This window comes from Mesoplodon bidens (genome assembly GCF_964165515.1).
Source record: "Mesoplodon bidens genome assembly, chromosome: 7".
NCBI lineage: Eukaryota > Metazoa > Chordata > Mammalia > Artiodactyla > Ziphiidae > Mesoplodon > Mesoplodon bidens.
Window position 1 is genome coordinate 13,992,525 of NC_138164.1, and position 22,064 is coordinate 14,014,588.

At 42.0% G+C, this 22,064-nt stretch overlaps 1 protein-coding gene across 1 annotated transcript; it reads left to right on the top strand.

The window, feature by feature from the left end:
• Positions 1–3,368: 3,368 nt before the first annotated feature.
• Positions 3,369–20,079, top strand: IFT46 (intraflagellar transport 46). Its single transcript, XM_081239647.1, has 12 exons — positions 3,369–3,562; positions 4,307–4,403; positions 8,563–8,642; positions 11,172–11,311; positions 12,982–13,056; positions 13,212–13,305; positions 13,735–13,863; positions 15,293–15,414; positions 15,779–15,845; positions 18,801–18,861; positions 19,146–19,231; positions 19,591–20,079. Exons 3-12 carry the CDS (start codon positions 8,598–8,600, stop codon positions 19,684–19,686), a joined length of 915 nt encoding a protein of 304 aa, XP_081095773.1. The 5' UTR covers positions 3,369–3,562; positions 4,307–4,403; positions 8,563–8,597; the 3' UTR covers positions 19,687–20,079.
• The last annotated feature ends 1,985 nt before the right edge of the window (positions 20,080–22,064 follow it).

Consider the following 22,064-nt stretch of genomic DNA (forward strand, 5'->3'; position numbering starts at 1 on the left):
AAAAGTTAAACATGGAGTTACCATGTGACCCAGCAATTCCACTCCTAGGTATATACCCAAGAGAATTAAAAGCATACATTCACACAGAGATTTGTACACTAATGTTCATACAAGCATTATCCATAATGGCAAAAAAATGGAAACATTCCAAGTGTCCATAACAAAAGGACACTTTAGTCACAAAAAGGAATAAAGTATTGATATATGATACAACATGGATGAACCTTGAAAATATTATGTTAAGTGAAAAATGCTGGTCACAGAAGACCACACTTTGTATGACTCCATTTATATGAAACATCTGGAGTAGACAAACCCATAGAGACAAGAAGTAGGGCTGCAAGGGACTGGGGGAGGGGAGAAATAGGGAATGAGTTTTGCTTTTTGGGGTGATGAAAATGTTCTGGAATTAGATAGAAGTGGTGGTTACACAACCTCGTGAAATACTAAAAACCACTGAATTGTACATTTTAAAAGGGTGGCTTTTTATGGTTTTTATGGTAAATTATATCTTTTTTTTCAAAAAAGTGTGTAGGAAGCAGGGCAGTTACTGTGCTTATGTCCATTTTGTAAATGAAGAAAATGATGACAAGTTTAAGAAATGTACCCAAAGTTCTAGTTCTATAATGGAAACAAGATTCAAATCTGGTCTTCTGATTGTATGGGTAGTCTTCCATGCCAAATGTCAGACTTTTCAGATTATAAGTGATTCAGCAGTTCTTCCCCACATTATTTTATGCCATGTTAGTGGCTCAACTGTTTTTCCATTATTGCTGCAATAATGGATAAACAGCAATCTTTTATTGTTTATTTTATGTCAGGTACTTTACACATATTATCTCTAATCGTTATACACAACAATTCAGATAAGGACACTGAAGATCAAAAAAGTTAAGCATTTGCCCAAATTCATACAGCCAGCAAGTGGTAGAGCCAGGATGCAAACTCAGCTTTTCTCATTATGTCACACTGCCTCTCTATATCTCCTGTGTACTCCTTAATGTTTATTGAACACTTACAATGTACCAGGCGTTACTCCAAATTCTTCACACAGATTATTTTACTTTTTTTTTTTTTTTTTGGTTGCACAGGGTCTTAGTGGCAGCATGTGGGCTCCTTAGTTGCGGCATGCATGGGGGATCTAGTTCCCTGACCAGGGATCGAAGCCGGGCCCCCTGCATTGGGAGCACAGAGTCTTATCCACTGCGCCACCAGGGAAGTCCCCCAGATTATTTTACTTAATCCTCACACGAATTCTCTAAGTACCATTAATACCTCCCTTTTGCAGGTGGGGAAACCAAGGTACAGAGAGGAAAACCATTTTACCACAGGTGTCAGGGCTAGAAAGTAGCAAAGCCAGGATTCAAACAAAGGCTGCTCAACTTCACAACCTGTACCCTTGAGCACTGCATTATAGAATACTCCCTCTTACTCATTTCAATTCCATTTCCAATGGCTTTCTAGTAGAATCTTTACAAAGCTCGAAAACTTTTAAACTTTACGTGTCTGGAAGGATATATATCAAACCATATTGTTTATTTTTGTTATTAAAAACACATTTTTTAAAAAGATGAACAAATTATTTTTAAAATTTATTTTATTGAAGTATAGTTGACATACAATGTTGTGTTAGTTTCTGGTGTACAATAAAGTGATTCAGTTATATATATATATATATTCTTTTTCATATTCTTTTCTATTGTGGTTTATTACAAGATATTGAATATAGTTCCCTGTGCTGTAAGTAGGACCTTGTTGTTTCTTCATTCTCTATATAATAGTTTGCATCTGCTAATCTCAAACTCCCAATCCATCCCTCCTCTACCCTCCTCCCCCTTGGCAACCACAAGTCTGTTCTCTACGTCTGTGAGTCTAAAAAAATGAACAAATTCTTAATTTAAAAAAGTAAAAATTCTGCCTGGAATTATTGCTTTATTATGGCAACTTCCAGGGGCTTTCAATATGGACCACCAAAGTTCAGCAAAGACCAATTGATACTGATTCTTTGGAAATATGAAATTAGCTGAATTAAACTGCAGAAGAAAATCACCTCTGCAAGCATGCTTCGTGAGGAGTGCCTTAGAGGCAGTATGTCACAGTGGTTAAAAGCAGAGACTTGGGAATTAGACTGACCTGTGCGTGACTCCCATTTTCTGCACTTACTGCCTGGGTAACTTTAGGCAAGTTACTTTAACTCTCCTAAAGCTCAATTACCTGACCTGTGTATTGGCAGTAACATCTATCTCATAAAGTTATGAAGTTAGATTACATATTAATAAATAAGATTATCCACTCTAAGTGCTCCTACATACTAAATGCTCAACAATACATGTCCATTATTGTTAGCAATAACATGACAAAATATTTTTTAATGTTTTGCATTTCCCTTTTAACCAGAAGTGTCTCAGAAGAGGTGTCTCTGATTTCCCTTTTTAAAGCCAATTTTCACTTTCCTCTGGCAGGTTTTCATGATCAAATTTCCAAAATTCTTTTGTTTCTCTCCCTCTGACTCCCCAAATTAACTACGTCTGTAGTTTTGAAATATTTGTTCCTTACATCTTCATTCATTCATTCCTTCATTCATCCACACAATGAGCATTTTGAAAGTGACTGATTTATGCAATGCACTGAGCTGTGAAAAGCTTAAAAACTAATTAGACACAGACCCTGCCCTAAAGAAGCCCACAGTCTTCTTTAGCAAATAAAAACGCAGGAGAAGGAAGCAGCCACATAGCACAGGGAGGTCAGCTCGGTGCTTCGTGACCACCTAGAGGGGTGGGATAGGGAGGGTGGGAGGGAGACGCAAGAGTGAGGAGATATGGGGATATATGTATATGTATAGCTGATTCACTTTGTTATAAAGCAGAAATTAACACACCATTGTAAAGCAGTTATACTCCAATAAAGATGTTTTTTTAAAAATGCAGGAGAATGGGTTAAACCTGAATCTCAGATAATGAATAATTTGATAGTACTATAAGTTATGTCCCATGCAATGGGACACAGTGGAGGGGAAGGACTATAATGTAATATAAATACTATAAAAGGTCGTACAAAGTGTCCTGGGAATTTAGCTAAACTTCCGAGTTTGCCTAAAGTGTGATTGGACTGACTTAGTAGGAATTGCATACCCAGTGCTCCTTGTCCTGAGGAAGACAGGCACACCACATTTCTGGATTGGAAGGCTAACTCTATGCGAACCGAAATTCATCCGTCAGCTTTGCCGCCCCCGGCCGCTAGATGCCGCCACAGACAAATTTATTGAAACCCTAGACAAACAGGATTCGAGCCCCTCTAGATCCTCCCTGGATCATCCCTCAATGCTGGAAGAGACTTAACACGCGAGTGGAGAAGGTCTCACGAGAGTGAAAGAAAGTCTCGCGATTTTTTCTTTTCTTTTTTTTCTTTTTTTGCTTAGCGACTGACAACAGGCCGGTCGCTCCGAGTAGAAGCCCTTGGCCTTCTTCCAAGTAGAAGTGGCCTGGCCTGAGATTGGAGTGAGACCCAAGCCCTAGGCTGGGGTTCTTTCCACATAGAGAAGACGGATTCAGAGGGGCTACAGGTAATTCGTACTCACCCTAGCAGAAAGAGAACTCTGTTTCTCCCTCCGTAGAGGAATAGAAAGGACTCCCCTTCCCTCTCCCCGCCTCCCCTCCACCTCTTCCCATCTTCTTGACGACTGTTCTTTACCTCCTTCCTTCACGCCATCACCAACCATCCTGTTTCCTTTACTCCCCAAGAAACTTAAGTGGATCCGACATACAAGACGGGGGTGGTGTGGTGGGGGCGAGGGTGATGCTTTCGGGATTATTGGGTGGGACCAAGAGACTGGAGTTTACCCTGTCTTCGGGGAACGCCCCTCCCTCCCAGGTAACCCCAGAGACAGAACTCTTTCTAGAGCCTCTACAGCCTCCCTTGAGAAGCTCCGGCCGCCTTGCGAAACTGATCGAACCGGAGGAGACAGCCATTATCTACAGACAAATACTGTTTTGCTCTTGCGCGGGTATCTTAACAGCTTTGGGGAGCTGCTTCAGAAGTTGGCTGTCGTTTCTCTCCACGATTCCCTCGTTCCTCAGCCGGCCTGCCAGCAGTTCCTAAATAAGGGCTGCAGCAGAATGACTTAACTGCTTGACCTGGGGCCAAGAAGCCTTAAGGAAAGTTTGAATGGGGGGTATGGTGAAGGTTTCAGGTAAAACTGGTGTCTTGGGTAAGGAAGAGGAACCAATGCTGGTTTGGAATCCACCTCCCCACAAAGTGCTTAATGTCCCGTGATAGGAGCTCTGTAATCATATTTCCTTTTGCTTAGACCAAGACCGTTGAAAACCAGACATATGATGAGCGTCTAGAGATTAACGACCCTGAAGAGGTTGCGAGTATTGATGCTCCAACCACAGGACACAAAGGTAAGAGAGGCATGAAGAGGAAAGAAAGAAATGGTTGTTTTTTGTTTTTCTCTTTGTTTTGTTTGTTTTGCAATTGTAAGTCAGCGGTTATTAAAAACAAACCAAAATTTGTAAAAAAAGAAAAAAAGTCATCTCCAAATAAACCATGAGAATCAAAACTGTTGATCTCACGTGAATGACATGTACCTTAGAATGACATGTAGCTTAGAACTTAGCCCTATTTTCTTAGAAACAGAAACAAAACAATTGTCTATTACCACATGGAGAATACGTTTGACCCTGGTAGGTACCGCCTTGAGGGTTGCAAGATGGATTCATGATTGTCCCCAAGAATTTTCTATTTTCTATTAGCAGATGTTGGCTTTCAGAGTCAAGTTACTTGCCATTGCTTCTGTTTTCCAAATAGTTAAGGGGGGAGAAAACACAGCCACCCAGATTGCAGGATCTTCCATCAACCTAACCAGTGTTCCCCATCGCCATTTACTTCATGATAGTGTTCTGCCCACAGCCTGCCGGGGGTTCACGATTGTTTGTTTAATTTATCAAAACTCTTTTGCTCAGTTCTGAAGATGCTTCAGTTACCTATCCTTAACCTGCAATTCCAATTGAAACCTCAACAGAATATCTTTAGAGGACTTGACACCATCATTTGTTCAACATTTTTTGAATGCCTATTATCCCTCAGCCTTATGCTTGGCACTAGGTATACAGTTTTTTGTTTGTTTCTTTGTTTTGGTCGCGCCGCGTGGCTTGTGGGATTTGAGTTTCCCGACCAGGGATTGAACCCAGGTCTTCGGCAGGGAGAGCTCGGAGTCCTAACCACTGGACCGCCAGAGAATTCCCAGGTATACAGCATTAAAAGAGACATTGACCCTGCCATCCTGATGCCTGTAATTATGGGAGACGGATGCCAAACGAATAAAGAAACACAATTACAAATGTGTTAAGTGCATTGATGGAAGCAAAGAGTTTGATGTTATGGAGAATATTGGTGAGGAGTGGGATCTACTTTTGATGGAGGGTCAGGGAAGCCCTAAGGAGGTGATGGTTGAAACTGAAAGGTGAGGAGGATTTAGACACAGAGGAAAAATAGGCCAGGAAGAGGGGGCAGCTAGTGAAATGTGAAAAGGCCCTGAGGCCAGAAAGAACTTGGGTTAGTTTGAGGACTTGAAAGAGACGGGCATATGGTAGGAGAGAGTAACCTCAGAGGTAGTCAGGAGGTATAACAAGCAGGGCTTTAGAGGCCATACTGCTGTTATGCATGGCATGGACTGAAAGGTGCAAAGGTGAAAGCAAGGAGCCAGTTAGAAGGACTGTCGCCATGGCTGAGTGGAGGCGATAGTGGCTTGGATGTGGGGAGGAAGTTGAGAATAGAGAGACTTGGCAAATGCTAGAGGTGTTGTTGTAGTAGAATCACTAAGACTTGCTGATGGATTGGATTTAGCTCTTGAGTTAGGAATCAGGGACGACATCCAGGGTTGTTTGTTTATTGTGGTAAACTTGCCTAATGTAAAATTTACCATTTTAACCATTTCGAGGTGTACAGTTCAGTAGCATTAAGTACATTCGTGTTGTTGCGTAAGTATCTCTACTATTTCCAGAACTTTTTCATCATCCTGAACAGAGTTATTATTAAACAATAACTCTCCATTCCCCTTCCCTCCCCCCCACCCCCCAGCTGCTGGTAACCTCTATTCTACTTTGCCTCTATGAATTTACCTATTGTAGGTACTGCATAAGCAGAATCATACAGTGTTTGTCCTTTCCTGTCTGGCTTATTTCATGTAGCTTAATGTTTTCAAGGTTCATTCATGCTGCAGCATGTGTTAAATTTTCCTTCCTTTTTAAGGCTGAATAATATTCCATTGTTTGTATAACCACATTTTGTTTACCCATTTGTCTGTCAATGGACACTTGGGTGGTTTCCACCTTTTGGCAGTTGTGAATATGTTGCTATGAACATTGGTGTACAAGTATCTGTTTGAGTCCCTGCTTTCAGTCTTTCGGTATATGTATACCTAGACACTCAGGTGTTTTGTTGTTGTTGTTGTTGTTGTTGTTTGCGGTATGCGGGCCTCTCACTGTTGTGGCCTCTCCCGTTGCGGAGCACAGGCTCCGGACGCGCAGGCTCAGCGGCCGTGGCTCACGGGCCCAGCCGCTCCGCAGCATGTGGGATCCTCCCGGACTGGGGGCACGAACCCGTGTCCCCAGCATCGGCAGGCAGACTCTCAACCACTGCACCACCAGGGAAGCCCTGTTTTTTTTTTTTTTAACCAGGTCATTGACCTACTTACTTGTTTTAAATTTTTAATTAATTTTTAATTTTTTAATGCCTGTCATACGTATTTATTTATCTATTGAAGTATAGTTGATTTACAATGTTGTGTTACTTTCAGATGTATTGCACAGTAATTCCGTTTTATTTATTTATTTATTTATTCATACATTCGTTTTCAGATTCTTTTCCCTTATAGGTTATTAGAAAATACTGAGTATAGTTCCCTGTGCTATATAGTAGGTCCTTGTTAGTTATCTGACACCCAGGTTTTTTGTTTTTGTTTTTTAATATTTATTTATTTGTTTTGGCTGTGCTGGGTCTTAGTTGCAGCATGTGAACTTTTAGCTGCTGCATGCAGGCTTCTTAGTTGCAGCATGCGGGATCTAGTTCCCTGACCGGGCGTTGAACTGGGGCCCTGTGTACTGGGAGCTCAGAGTCTTACCCACTGGACCACCAGGGGAGTCCCCTGACACCCAGGTTTTTGACTTGAGCACATTTATAATCTTGCCAGCTGTGGACATTATAATTTGTTTTCAGTTTAGGCAATTTAAAAGGCAGAAAAATGGTGTTTAGTGGGCATTCATTTGACTTAGAAATCACTGAACATGTTTTCATGCCAGTTAATAATATCTTACATCTGGTTATGCTTTTAATTGTTCAGAATATTTTATTGCTTTTATCTTATAGACACTGATTCAGATTCATATTTGTGACTACTATTTGCCAGGAACTAGGACATTTCCTTCCACATAAAATTGTTTTCAGGGCTTCCCTGGTGGCGCAATGGTTGAGAGTCCGCCTGCCGATGCAGGGGACACGGGATCGTGCCCCGGTCCGGGAAGATCCCACATGCTGCAGAGCGGCTGGGCCCGTGAGCCATGGCCGCTGAGCCTGCGCGTCCGGAGCTTGTACTCTTCAACGGGAGAGGCCGCAGCAGTGAGAGGCCCGCGTACCGCAAAAAAAAAAAAAAAAAAAAAATTGTTTTCAGTTGATTCTTACAACAATCCTGACTGAGAAATATTACTGACCCCATTTAGAAGTGGGAATACTGAGACTCAGAGAGGTTAAGTCATTTTGTCCACCTGATAGAATTGTCCTGTAAACCCAGTCTTCTGACTATAAATCCAGCACTCCTTTTGCTTTACTAATTACTAACTAATTACTAACCTCATCTCACCAATATGTAAACTAAGGGCAGATTTTATGCTATATATGTAATGGCAGATAATCAGTTAGTATAATGCCTAACCTAATGCCTTAAGCATAGTAATACTTAGTAAGGGCTTCCTTGGTGGCGTAGTGGTTGAGAGTCCGCCTGCCGATGCAGGGGACACGGGTTCGTGCCCCGGTCTGGGAAGATCCCACGTGCTGTGGAGCGGCTGGGCCCGTGAGCCGTGGCCGCTGAGCCTGTACGTCCGGAGCCTGTGCTCCGCAACGGGAGAGGCCACAACAGTGAGAGACCCGCGTACCGCAAAAAAAAAAAAAAAAACTTAGTAAGTATATCTCAAATTGAATTGACAGAGCCATGACTAGAATTCAGTTTCCTGTCTTTCAGCTAGATATTCTTATAAACCCTGTTCCATAAAATGGTTAGAGCATAAAATATTATAAATGAAAAATATCTGTCTTTGAAAATCATTTTAACAACAACCTAGGGACTTCCCTGGTGGCAGAGTGGTTAAGACTCCACGCTCCCAATGCTAGGGGGCCTGGGTTCGATCCCTGGTCAGGGAACTAGATCCCACATGCATGTCGCCACTAAGAGTTTGCATGCCACAACTAAGGAGCCCGCCTGCCACAACTAAGACCCAGCACAACCAAATAAATATTTTTTTAAAAACCCAAAAAACAATAACCTAAAAGGAAAACTTTTCTTCCAAGGACTTCGTCGTTCCACCCATCTTCCTAACAAGACTATGGCTGACAACAGCAGTGATGAGTACAAAGAGGAAAATAACAAGGTGCAGTATAACCCACAGCTTCTTGTGAAATCTCTGCTTTGAATTTTTCGTAGTTAGTTTGAAATGACACTAGTTCAGTAACAAACATTTCTTAAATACTCACCTCCAGTGACTGGGTTCCTTTGAGCTCGTGGAGGACAGTCAAGAGCCAAGAGCATTAAGATTTTGACTCTCCTTCAGGAATAAAGCTTACTGTTATAGCTGATGTTTTGGTGAGAAATTTCATATAACACAGGCCAGTGTTTCACAAACTTTTCTGATCGTAATAATCAACTGGGGTACTTATTTAAAAAAAAAACAAACAGATAGGAATTCCCTGGTGGTCCAGTGGTTAGAACTCTGTGCTTCCACTGCAAGGGGCACGGGTTCGATCCCCTGGTCGGGGAACTAAGATCTCACATGCCGCGTGGCATGGCCAATAAATAAATAAATAAGTAAATAAATAAATAAATAAAATTTTAAATTTACAAAAACATTTCCAGTCCCCACCCAGAACTGCCTAATCAGAATCTTGAAGGTAAAAGCCTGCAAATGTATATTTTGAGCAAGCACTCCAAGTAATTCTTATGATAAAGAAAGTTTGGAATGATTGATCCTGGCATTGGTTCACTGTCAACAGTTGTGATACTGCTAGTATTTTGTGAAAGAGACTGTAGTTTTGAAGTCTTAAGGCCCAGATGTCACTTTGGTGTCATTCTGTGAACCAAGAGAATCACCGTTTCTGAAAGTGAGATGAAAGGATACCTACAGCTCTAGCCAGATACGGCCTTAAATTTGCACATGTGCACTAACAGCCCGTGTTTAGGCTTAGCACATGGTCCAATGGTTATGTTTTAATCGTCCTCCAAGAACAGGCATTTTGAAAACTCAGGTGAAGGAGAATATTTGAAGTAATGCAGAAAGCTGTAGTAACAGAGACGGATTTCATAGAAAGTCTAAAAGGTAATGTTTTAAGATAGCCCCACTTTGTGACTAGTGTGCTGTTTGACATCTTACCTACAAAGTAATTTTTTGGCATCTTGTCTGTGGTATATAAAGTCTTCTCCCATAGGTCAGAGATTTTGCAAAGCACTACTTTGAAGAAGCAGACAAAAGAAAAGTGAACAATTTTCCTAAATTGACCTCCTAATTTTGTATATTCACCCTAAATTTTTCTAGTTTTCATCATGATGTAGTCAATATTCAAGGCTCATTTATCTTTCCAATTTAATATGCACCCAGAATCAGCAGATAGGATCCACTTTTGAATAATCTTTGAGCTGACGATATTCTTAAAAATCTCCCCTTGCCAGACTGCTTCCCATGTGACCAAGAATAATTTGGGCAGATTTTGAATTAGGAAAGAACACTGTGGGAGATTCTTACCAGTTGTATACCAATGAGGCATATTCTGCAACTGTGTCATCAGTCTCACATGTTACAGATGAGTTAAAATATATTTTTATCTATGTATAATAAATCTGTGTTATGCTTAGAGGAGAATGTAACCCAGAGAAGTTTTTGATGTCCTGTAATGTGTCACAGTTTTATATGGCAGTAGCTGCTTTAATGTAAAAGAAATGTTAAATAATTTAAAAAACTAGAACCAATCATCTCTTAACCTCAGTGTAAGCCATATGGCATATGGAAACCAAGCTTGAAAAACCTATTTTTAAAGGGGGCCAATTGGCCACCCTTTAGGTCCTAAGTGAGGGCATGCCACAGGCTCCAGGCCCTAGAGTCAAAGACATGGACCCTGTCCCAACTGCCCCGGCAAGCCCAAGCACCACCTTACCCCTTCTCGTCGGCTTGAGGGTGGGGTGGTGCATCTAGAACCAGAAGCCCAGAAAGGTAGGTCGTAATGCCAAGGACAGAAGAGTCTCTTATCTCAAGATATAATGTACAGTCATTGCATTTAACTTACAGGGGAAGGGAGGGGAACCATGCATAGGTCAGATACCCATTGAATGGAAAGGGAAAACCCACAGTCTCCGGAACTGCTGGTCAGAATCCAGGCCCGGGGTTGACTATGAACTTTCTTCTTTTGATAGTTACAAGCAGCTTACCCTGGGCAGTCTTGCAAATTAAATACTAGATTTCCTCCCTATGATCTTTGTGAGTATTAAGATTCCCTAAAGTGTGTCTTCCCTACTTCATCTTCCCCCATTTCTTCCCAAAATAACTATTATATTTAGAGTTGCTTTCTTCTTCAGAAGTCCCTCAGTTTTAGAGTTGGAGCTGACTGGTTAAAGTTTATGCAGAGTTCTCAGAATCTCCTAAGTAACAGGTAAAAGAGATATGTATTGGATAAAATTTATACCCAAGCCTCAAGCAGAGGAAGAGACCATGGTTATAGAAAGTGGGGACTCAGGTAGTAGCTAAGGAGGAGCAGAAGGAGGTTCTCGAGGCCCTTCTGGGGAGTGCTTCCTTCTCTTTCCAGTGAATTGGTGTCAGGCGGGAGGGTACTGGTTGGAGCACTAGGAGAGAACTGGGTAAAGGTACACTAAATTTCTCCTTACCTGGACCTTTCTATCTCCTGCCCTATCTCAGGAGAAAAAGAAGACCTCGCAGCTCACTCCTCAGCGGGGCTTTAGTGAAAACGATGATGATGACGACGATGATGACTCATCTGAAACTGATTCTGATGATGACGATAGTGATGATGAAGAGCACGGGGCCCCTCTGGAAGGGTGAGAAAAGCCCCCTTGCCAAGGAGGAAAACGCCTCCTTCAAAACACTGGACAGGAGGACGTCAGTGAGAAGTGAAATTCCAGCAGCTCTTTTGATCTCCTCTATTTAGGATTATCAGATGCTCAGAAACCCAGCGTAATGAGTTTTCCTTCTTTTTTGGCTCTACTGCCCGAATCCTGTGATGTCACTTGCACTATCGGAAACACTTGTGGGCTCAGGGATTTCATGAGGATTTGCTGAGTCAGTTTAACTGATGGTCTCTGACTCCAAGGAATTCACATTCTAGGGAAGAGAAGATAAATTTATACACATACGAAAGCATTTCTATTTAGCAAGGGAAACATACATGCACAGGAACATTTCAATTTTAGGCTCAGACCCTTTGAGGACGGGTAGAGAATAGGTGCATCCGGAACCCTGTATTGAGGCAAAATGTTCCTGCATGATGCTTCAGTAAAAATTCTCCTCACCATATTCCAGCTCTGGTGCTAGATTACTCATGACCCACCCCTGTAGGTTTTAATCAAAGTAGATTCTAAAGCCCATTCATTTAAAATACAATTAACTGGTGTAGCCAATCAGTAGAATTCTTTCTAGCCACTAAAAAGTATGAGGCAGTACTCTGTGCACTGTAAAGAACAATCTCCAAGGGACACTGTTACATTTTAAAAAGGCATAGAAGTCTTTATGCTGTGCTACCATGTGTATAAAACAAATATTACATAAGCTATCTCTAGGCTACCCTAGGAACTAATAATACTGATTACTCTTGGGAGGGGAACTTGGTGGCAAGGGAACAGGGGTGGAAGGGGACATAACTTTCCACTGACATTTTGTACCTTTTATTTCCTATCATGTGCATGCATACTTTATTCAATGAAGTAGTTTAGTAAAAATAAAAAGTTACCTTTGAATTATCCACCTGAAGGTAGACACTAAGTAAATTAGGCAAATGTTTAATACCAGACTGACTTTTCATGCTTCCCAGTTTACTTCATTATTCTGCTTCCATAAATTATAATCTGGGGAAATATAAACTATTTAGTTTTTTTGTTAAGCAACTCTTCCCAGAAGAACATTAAATAACTTTCCTAGTCACTTATATACTTTGTCAATTCATTACATTTTACTTAATTATAGTCATTAATATGTACTCTACTACTTTTTTACTGTATACATGTATTAATACAAGTATTTTTAATAACTGTGGTATTCATCTTGACATATCTAACCATCTCTCAAGTGTTGGACATTTTGTTTCTAATTTTTTACTTTTATAAATAACACTGAAAAACATCTTTGTAAAAATTCCTTTTTTTCTTGGGGTAAACCGTTTTCATGTCAGAAATTAAGATCTCATTCCATCTTTTCTCTTCATCCCCTTCATTCAAAAAAAAGGGAAAACAATTTCTGCTGCATTCTAAAATTTTTTTAAATTATGTTTTTGATTTTCTGTAGCTCTGTTCTTCATTGTCAGAGATAGCTGAGAGCTAATTATAACCACTTTTAAAGTTACCTTGCAAGCTGCTCAGAAAAGGCAGATGTGGGTGGAGCAGAAACTAGGTCCAGAGTCATATGCCCTATGGCCAGAGTAACACCCGGGCTGAACCAGGGCTCAGCAACCCCTGCTCTTCTCTGGCTACCTTGAACCACATTTTCCTTTCTCCAGTGCCTATGATCCTGCAGGTTATGAGCATTTGCCAGTTTCTGCTGAGATTAAGGAACTCTTCCAGTACATCAGTAGGTGAGTACCAGGCCCTGCCACCATAATCCCCGGCCCTGCCTTGCCCTTTCCTTCCTCTAGTCTGAAACATGGCCATTCCCCTTAGGTTTTTTCAGCCTGAATAATAAAGTAAGTTTCTCTGACAGTCTCCACCTTCCCGTGGCAATATCTCCTAGGTATACACCTCAGTTGATTGACCTGGACCACAAACTGAAACCTTTCATTCCTGCTTTTATCCCAGCTGTCGGGGATATTGATGCATTCTTAAAGGTACAGTCAGAACATCCTAAAACTGACTCCTTAGGTGTTTCTTCTGACCCCTCTATCACTCTAACAGTTCCACTAATTTCCCTGACTAGCAATAGCTACCTTAATATATATTCTTCATTTCACTGGAGTTCTTAACTTGCTCTCAACTCCAAATTATACTCATTGATTATCTCATTAGGTGTTAAAAATTTGTCATATATCTGCCTCCTAATTATCCATGACTTCAGCTTTATATTTAAGGTCCTATAGATCATGTATTTTTGTCTAGGTAGTACTTTAGTACAGCATGATATACAGGCATGCTTTTTAATACTAGAAATAATGATGAACCAGAAGAGTTCTTCCTCTTCAGCTTATTGGAAGCAAGTGTACCTTTTTATATCCCTCCCATGGTTTTTTTCTCTGCTTTCTTACCTTTCTCCTAACCAGGTTCCACGTCCTGATGGAAAACCTGACAGCCTTGGCCTACTGGTATTGGATGAGCCTTCTACAAAGCAGTCGGACCCTACAGTGCTCTCACTTTGGTTAACAGAGAATTCCAAACAGCACAGCGTCACAGTAAGATACTAGCCTAGCACAGGCCCTAGCTCCAGGGGGCCGAGAGTAGAAGCCTTGCTGGTATTTGAACAGTTGACTTACTGCCTATTAAAAGGGATGGCTATGGTTTCAACCAGCCCTGTTTTTTTTCAGTAACAGTTGTATTAAGATATAATTTACCTACCATGAAATTCACCCTTTTAAATTGTACAATTCAGTGACTTTTAGTATATTCACAGAGCTGTACAACCATCACCACTATTTAAGAACATTTTCATTATTCCAAAAAGAAACCCCTTGGGAATTCCCTGATGGTCCAGTGGTTAGGACTCAGCACTTTCACAGCGGTGAGCCTGGGTTCAATCCGTGGTGGGGGAACTAAGATCCCACAAGCTGTGAGGCAGGGCCAAAAACCAAAACAAAACGAAAAGAAACCCCATACCCATTAGTAGTCACTCCTCTCCTCATTTCCCCTGCTCTTAAACCCTGGTCACTACTTCATTCCCTTTTTTATGGCTGAATAATATTCCATTGTATGGACATACCATATTTTGTCTATCCACTTACCAGTTGTTTCCATTTCTGTTAATTCTGCATCTGTGAACATATACAAGTTGTTGCATGCACATATATTGTTGTCTTGTGTATATAGGTAGGAGTGGGATTGCTGAGCCATATGGAAACTGTTTAATATTTTGAGGAACTGCTGAACTGTTTTCCAGAGTGGCTGAATCATTTTACAATCCCACCAGCAATGAATTAGAGTTCCAATTTCTCCACATCCTCGCCAGCACTTGGTATTGTCTGTCTTTTTTATTCTAGCCATCCTAGTAGGTGTGAAATGGTATCTTATTGTGGTCATTTCTGTCCTGTTGACCTGCCCCCTTCCCCTGGCTACAGAAGATTTTATCAGGGTTTCCTATAATCTTCATTTGGCTCCTGGCAGGCTTCCCTTTTCAGCAGCTACCTTGAATACGAACAGCATATGATGAGCCACTCTGTAAAAACAAGAGTAAAAACATCCTTCAAGGGCTTCCCTGGTGGTGCAGTGGTTACGAATCCACCTGCCAACACAGGGGACACGGCTCAAGCCCTGGTCCGGGAAGATCCCAGATGCCGCGGAGCAACTAAGCCCGTGTGCCACAACTACTGAGCCTGCCATCTAGAGCACGTGAGCCACAACTGCTGAGCCCGTGTGCCACAACTACTAAAGCCCACGTGCCTAGAGCCCATGCTCTGCAACAAGAGAAGCCAACGCAATGACAAACCTGTGCACCACAATGAAAGAGTAGCCTCCACTTGCCGCAACTAGAGAAAGCCCACGCACAGCAACAAAGACCCAACACAGCCAAAAATAAATAAATAAATTTATTTTAAAAAAAATTCTAGAAAAACAAACAAACGAACATCCTTCAGTGCCATCAGCCAGGCTTTCCCCTTATTTTTCTAGCAACATATGAAAGTAAAGAGCCTGGAAGATGCAGAAAAGAATCCCAAAGCCATTGACACATGGATTGAGAGCATCTCTGAATTACACCGCTCCAAGCCCCCTGCGACTGTGCACTACACCAGGTAAGAAATAGTACATTCTTCACTGTAGTAACCCATGGTAACCTTCACCACCTGTGAAGCCATTGCTTCTGAGAAGGGGGTCCCAAGGCTGGGACATATTTGAGATATATCAACCTGAGGATCTATGGATCCTGGCTGCTACTGGCTAACAGTACAGACATAAAGATTATGATTTATCTGGTATTATTACTTAGCCAGCTTCTCCAAACCCCAGGTCCTGGGTAAGTTTGGCCCACCCAGTCTATGTTTTCCTGAAATCCTAATGTGCCAGACTGAGAATCTCCCTTCAGTCTAGAATATCCTGATGCAGAGACTGCTGATACCAGCCCATGTTTTCTATTCACATTTACCTCTGTACTTGTAGGCCTATGCCCGATATTGACATGCTAATGCAGGAATGGTCTCCAGAGTTTGAAGAGCTTTTGGGAAAGGTGAGTGGAAGGTAGCAGGAGCTAAGAAAGTGTGGCATTCATTCTAGGGCCCAGTGTTTTCTCTCTTCTTGTATTACTATTATCATTAACTTTTAAATTGAAGTATAATACAAAATCATAAACATACACGTAAGTGTTGATTAACTTTCACCAACTGAACACCTTTGTGTAACCAACACATCAGATCAAAAAAACAGAACATCTCTGGCATCCTGGAAGCACCCTCAGGATTCCACCTCCCAACGTAACTATTTTCCTGACTTCTAATAGCACAGATTAGGTTTGCCTGATTTTTTTGTTTTTGTTTGTTTTTTGGCCATGCCACATGGCTTGCAGGATCTCAGTTCCCCGACCAGGGATTGAACCTGGAATCAGTGAAAGCCTGGAATCCTAACCACTAGGCCACCAGGGAACTCCCTAGGTTTGCCAGTTTTGTATTTTATCTAAATATAATCATGTTCCTTTGTGTCTTATTTGCTCATCTATATTGTTCATCCATGTGGAGAGTCATCCATATTGTTCCTACATCATGGTTATATATTTGTTCTCACAACTGTATGGTATTCCATTGTTTGAATATATCCATTCTATGATAGCCATTTGGGTAGTTTCCAGTTTGGGGATATTGCAAATTACTCTGTAATATTAGTGTCCTATTACTATGAGTACATACCTTTTGATGAACATATGTACTTTTTGTATTATCACTTTAGACTCCACCTTTTCCACAGAGGTGTATATGCTATTCTAAGAAGCTGAAGTCCTATTCATAATGATCCTAAATTTTTAAAAAGTGCCCAGGAATATATTTAATAAGAAATTGTCAGGACTTTTTTGAAAACCAATTATAAAACTTTAGTGAAGGGCAGACACAAGCTCTGAGTGAATGAGGAGTCAAGCCATGTTCCTGGAAGGGAGGGGTCAGTCGCTCAGCACTGTCAGTCCTCCCCAGTTCACCGTGGAAATGGAAGGCCGTTTCAATTAGGATTTTAACTGCATTGTTTTAGAAACTGAAAATTCAGTAACAAAGTTTATCTGAGAGAATCAATTTTTAAGACTAATCATGAAAATTTTAGGGAAAAAATGAGGATTTGCCCTGTCAGACATTAGAAACACATTATAAAGCTGTAGTAAATAAAACAATAAAGTACTGATTAGGAATAGAAATAGATCAGCAGCACATAACAATCCAGAAACAAACCCATGTAAATGTCGAAATTTGTTGTATAAGAAAGATGGTTATTTTAAATGATTAGAGGGACTTCCCTGGCGGTCCAGTGGTTAAGATTCCGCACTTCCAAAGCAAGGGGCGTGGGTTCAATCCCTGGTTGGGGAACTAAGATCCCACGTGCTGTGTGGCCAAAAGAAAAAAAAAAAAAAAACATAGTTGGGAATTAAATGATTAGAGATAGGATGGGTTGTGATGAGATGATTGACCAGCCATTTGAGAAAAATTAAATAGATCTAAGCCTCAACCATATGCATACAGGAATTCCAAATGAATTAAACAGTTAAAACAAAAATAAAACTATATAGGACTTGCCTGGCAGTCCAATGGTTAAGACTCCACACTCTCAATGCAGGGGACACGGGTTCGAGCCCTGATCATGGAACTAAGATCCCGCATGCCACGTGTCGCGGCCAAGAAGAAAGAAAGTTACTTACATATATATGTGACAACGTTACTGTCCAAGCAAAAAGCTCTTACATATCAAGAAAACTGAGCAAAGATGATAACAGGTCCTTCCTGGCCATGGTGTTTAAAATAGCTTCACCACGTTCCCCAAGCTCTTTCCCTGCTTTTTCTCCATGATACTTACCTTCTAACATATTGTATACCTTACTTATTTTGTCTTTTGTTTCTCCCTACTAAAATACAAGCTCCATGAAGACAGAGTTTTCGGTACATGTTTATTGAGAAATTGTTGTAAAAGCAAAGAATTTGAAAACAATCTCTTTTCTCACAGCATTTTAAAGCTATAGCTGAAGAAAACTGTCTGATTAGGGAATTGAATAGATAGATTGTAGTACATCCATTCAGTGAAATATACAATGGAATATCGTTTGGCCTTATTTTGCTCTGATACAGAGAAATATCAATGACATGTTGTTACATGGAAAAAGGAAATTGCAGAACCATCTACTCTGATTTTTGTAAAAAGAGAACAAAAAATTTTTAAGAAGCCAGTGGTTTTTAAACTTACAATATTAGTTTAGATCTGGAGCCTACTGAGATGTCATGTCATTTTTTTCTGTTCCTGTGGTGTCCAAGGACCATTAGGCCTTCTAACACCAAGTGACTATAAATACTTGGCCATAACTGGGGTCCAGTTTCTTCTTCACAAATACATACAGGAAGACTGTATGGCAGTATATTTTACTTATAAAATATTTTGGCCCTGTTATATCATATGCTACTTTGGTGGTTAATGAGTATAACCAATTCCATTTTACTGATCAGGGGGAAAACAAAAGGCACGTTGTATTATTTGCTAGGGCTGCCATAACAAAGTGCCACAGACTGGGTGGCTTAAGCAACAGAAATTTGTTTTTTCACACTCTGGAAGCTAGAAGTTGGAGATCAAATTGTCAGCAGAGTTGATTTCTTTTAGACCCTTTCTCCTTGGCTGTCTCCTCCCTGTGTCTTCACGTGGTCTTCCCTCTGTATGTGTCTAGGTCCTCATTTCCTCTTCTTATAAGGATTCCAGTCATACTGGATTAGGGTTCACCCTAATGACCTCATTTTAACTTCTCTTTTTTACAACCATATCTGCAAATATAGTCACATGGTCTGAGGCACTTAGAGGTTAGGACTTAAAACATATGAATTTGGGGGGAACACAATTCAGCCCATGTCACCCCTTATGCTCGGAGCTCTTTTCCTTCAGAGTGAGTGATGCTAGGACCACTGAAATTTCAGCCTTTTGACTCGCGTCCATCCCGTGCCCCTCCTAGGTGAGCCTGCCCACAGCAGAGATTGACTGCAGCCTGGCAGAGTACATAGACATGATCTGTGGTAAGCCCTTCCATCCCTTCCTTGACCCCATCTCTGGATAAATTCATTGTGGGCTGTTGAAAAGGCTGGTTTACTCTGAGTTACAGCCTTTACTTTAAGCCCGTTGTGCTATTTGGCAGCACGCGGGGGTGGTATTTGGGTTTATGTGACTACCTGCTGGGTATTTAACCCCCAGAGTTATAGTAACACATCCCATCTGGGAGGGGACTGGCCATCCTAGAAAGAAATGCCCCATAGCTTCCAGATTTTTGTTTATTTCTGCTCACGGGAGTTCTCGGTTTCAGCCATCCTAGACATCCCCATCTACAAGAGTCGGATTCAGTCCCTCCATCTGCTCTTTTCCCTCTACTCGGAATTCAAGAACTCACAGGTAAGACCAGCATTGGAGATTGACTTAAGCTGTAGTGAGGATTGCTGCTGTCGCCACTATTGTGGGTCTGCTGTGATTCTGTCCTGTGACAATGGAGGACGTCTCTGCCTGGAGTTACCATCACCCTTCCCCATAACGAAGGGAACTGCAAAGCAGGCAGGGGTGGGGCTTGTAAAGGAAGGGGAAGTAGAAGCAATGTGGGCCTTAGACAAGGCTAGGTGAGGATCTACAGTGGATACTCATTCTTACAGGAGAACCAAGTGGCCTAATGAATGGAAGCAGGAAGCAAGGTTAGTTCTTGCTAAAATGTAGTAACTAGTATGTCCCCAATCCTTCACGTTCCCTCTCTCTCCTCACAGCATTTTAAAGCTCTAGCTGAAGGCAAGAAAGCATTCACCCCTCCATCCAACTCCACCTCCCAAGCAGGAGATGCAGAGACGTTAACCTTCAGCTGAGACACCTCCCATGTCACTCTGTTTCAAGGCTGAGCTGGCTTCTCTGCCCCGTCTGAGAAGGAGGGATCACTGTCAGCCACTTGGCGGCCTTGCCTGCCTCACAGCTTGATTCGGAGACAGCGCACGTCTTACTGCTCTCTCTGCCAGAAAGCACTGCCCATGGTCGTTAAATGGCTAATGCCTGTGTCAGAGTTCCTTCCCATGGAAATTAATTATGCATCTACACTACTGTGGGGATGTGAGTTAGAAGCACTGGAATTCCTGGGATCCCAGGATGTTCAGGTGGGGAGGAAGGCTTAAAAGATGTTGAGATAACAATAGAATTATTTTCTTTCATTCTTAAAGTTAGTTGGCAAAGACTTTACAAATAAAATGCTCTTATCTTTCAGGTTATCCTGCTGTCCTTTAAATATGAAAGAGAGAAGGCAGACTGAGCATAGGTAGAGATAAGGAACTTGGCCTAGGAATAGGCATTAAGTGAATAGCAGTTTAAGCAAATCAACTTTGTGAAATAAAATCAAACCCCAGTCCTCCAAGGTTGGCAATAGAGGGGGAACTTTTTTCTCCCAGAACTTATTTTTTCTGGGGGTCTCCCACCAGGTAGTGCTACCTACCTTACAGGCTACCTGCCTGTCTAGCTCCAGACCTGTCTGTTTGTGGTCTCAGGGAGCCTAGCTATTGCAGTCACCCAGGTGAGGGATGATGGTGTCTTGGACTGGGTGGTAGTGGTAGAGATGGACAGATTCAGGAAGTATTTTGGAGGTTTTATCAGCTAAGCTCCAGTCAGAAACCATACTAATTATTTCTAACAAAGGATGTTAAGTATGGGCAGTTGGTTACACAAGTTTTGGAAGGGCTGAAGAAACAAAAGGGAGAATGGAGAGTGCTGAAGGAACAAGAGGTTAAAGGGGAGTGTCCACTGCAGGGGCTGGAAACAGAAGAGCTGCCGCAGTGGCCGGGTTGGCCGAGCAGGTCTGAGACCCTCACCCCTACTACAGCCACCCTGGGCAAGGGCTGCTGCCTTTGGGCTCTCTCCCACCCTCTCCTAGCTTGCTGGTGCCTCCCACTGCCAGAAATTAACAGCTGGCAAGGGAATCTGGAAAATCGAGCAGCATAAAGTACAGAAGGGAAGGTGTGGGGTACGAGACAACAGATAACCAACCAGGAGAGGTGGAACCAACAGAACTTAGTGATAGAGCGAATGTGGGAGAGGGAAGAGAAGAAAGGGCGACTCCCAGGTTTTCTGGCTTGAGCAGCTGGGCGGGTAATGGAGCCAAGTACTGATATACGGGGCAAGAACTGGTCGGAGGGGAAAATTACAGTAAGATGCTACAGCCTAACACATACCCGAGAAACACGAGAAAGGAGGGGCATCGTTTCCTACAGACCCTTAAGCCAACTCTGATGTTCATCTCATGCTTAAACTTGAGCAGGAACATCTGAGCTCAGGCCTCACTTTGACACCATGTTGGGACCAGGTGCTCTTCTCTCAGATGGATGCCATTAATGCTCACATTTCACTCAAGGAAAAAGAGAGGCAAAAACGTGATAGGAACTCAGATTCTCCATCAGGTTTTCAGGGAACAATCAGACTGCCTCCTTTGGCTAGAACCGAGACTCAGCACTAGTAAGTATAGTCGACTCGCGTTATTCACAGTAGCTATGTTCTATCAAGTCACCGCAGACACTGAATTAGCAAATACCGAACCACTGCTCCTGGGGGAAATAGAAGGTACGGTTCCTGTGTGCCTCTGTCATAACATCATCAGCAACCATTGATGCATTGGACTCAGAGCCACCAGCACTGTAAGTCATGCCATAATGAAGCTTATCTAACGCACTCTCTCTGTGAGGCACATGACAGCCTTACTACACTTAGTTAACTCTAGCCAGCACCGCATCTTTTTTTTTTTTTTCAGTTGTGGCATGTGGGATCTAGTTCCCTGACCAGGGATCGAACCCAGGCCCCCTGCATCGGGAGCATGGGGTCTTAGCCACTGGACCATCAGGGAAGTCCCAGGGCGGCCATTTTAAACACTGAAACCACCACCAACAAGCAAAAACTGAGGCATTAGATAGACCTTGGATAGGGCACTCCTTGAGTGTGAGAGCCGAAACCAGGAGGCAGGACGTCGCCTTGTTCAGCCTCAGCTGGGAAGGTACGTGTCGGGCGACTCATATTTTTCACTGCTCTAAGCATGTTTGCAAACGATTGTAAAAACACTGCAAGTATCGATTTTAGGATTACAGATAAACTTTAGTAAGTGAATTCACAAATACAGAATCTGCAAATAACGAGGGTCAGCTGTACTTCCTGCCGAAGTTACTGGCTGATGCGCAGGCCTGTAATGTTAGCCTGTCTCCCTACCCTAGCACGT

Excerpts from the sequence above, each read along its gene's own strand:
- IFT46 (XM_081239647.1), top strand. The coding sequence starts at position 8,598 with ATGGCTGACAACAGCAGTGATGAGTACAAAGAGGAAAATAACAAG. Across the intron at positions 13,864-15,292 it reads CCAAACAGCACAGCGTCACA|CAACATATGAAAGTAAAGAG; the intron begins GTAAGATACTAG and ends TTATTTTTCTAG. Across the intron at positions 19,232-19,590 it reads CGGAATTCAAGAACTCACAG|CATTTTAAAGCTCTAGCTGA; the intron begins GTAAGACCAGCA and ends CTCTCCTCACAG.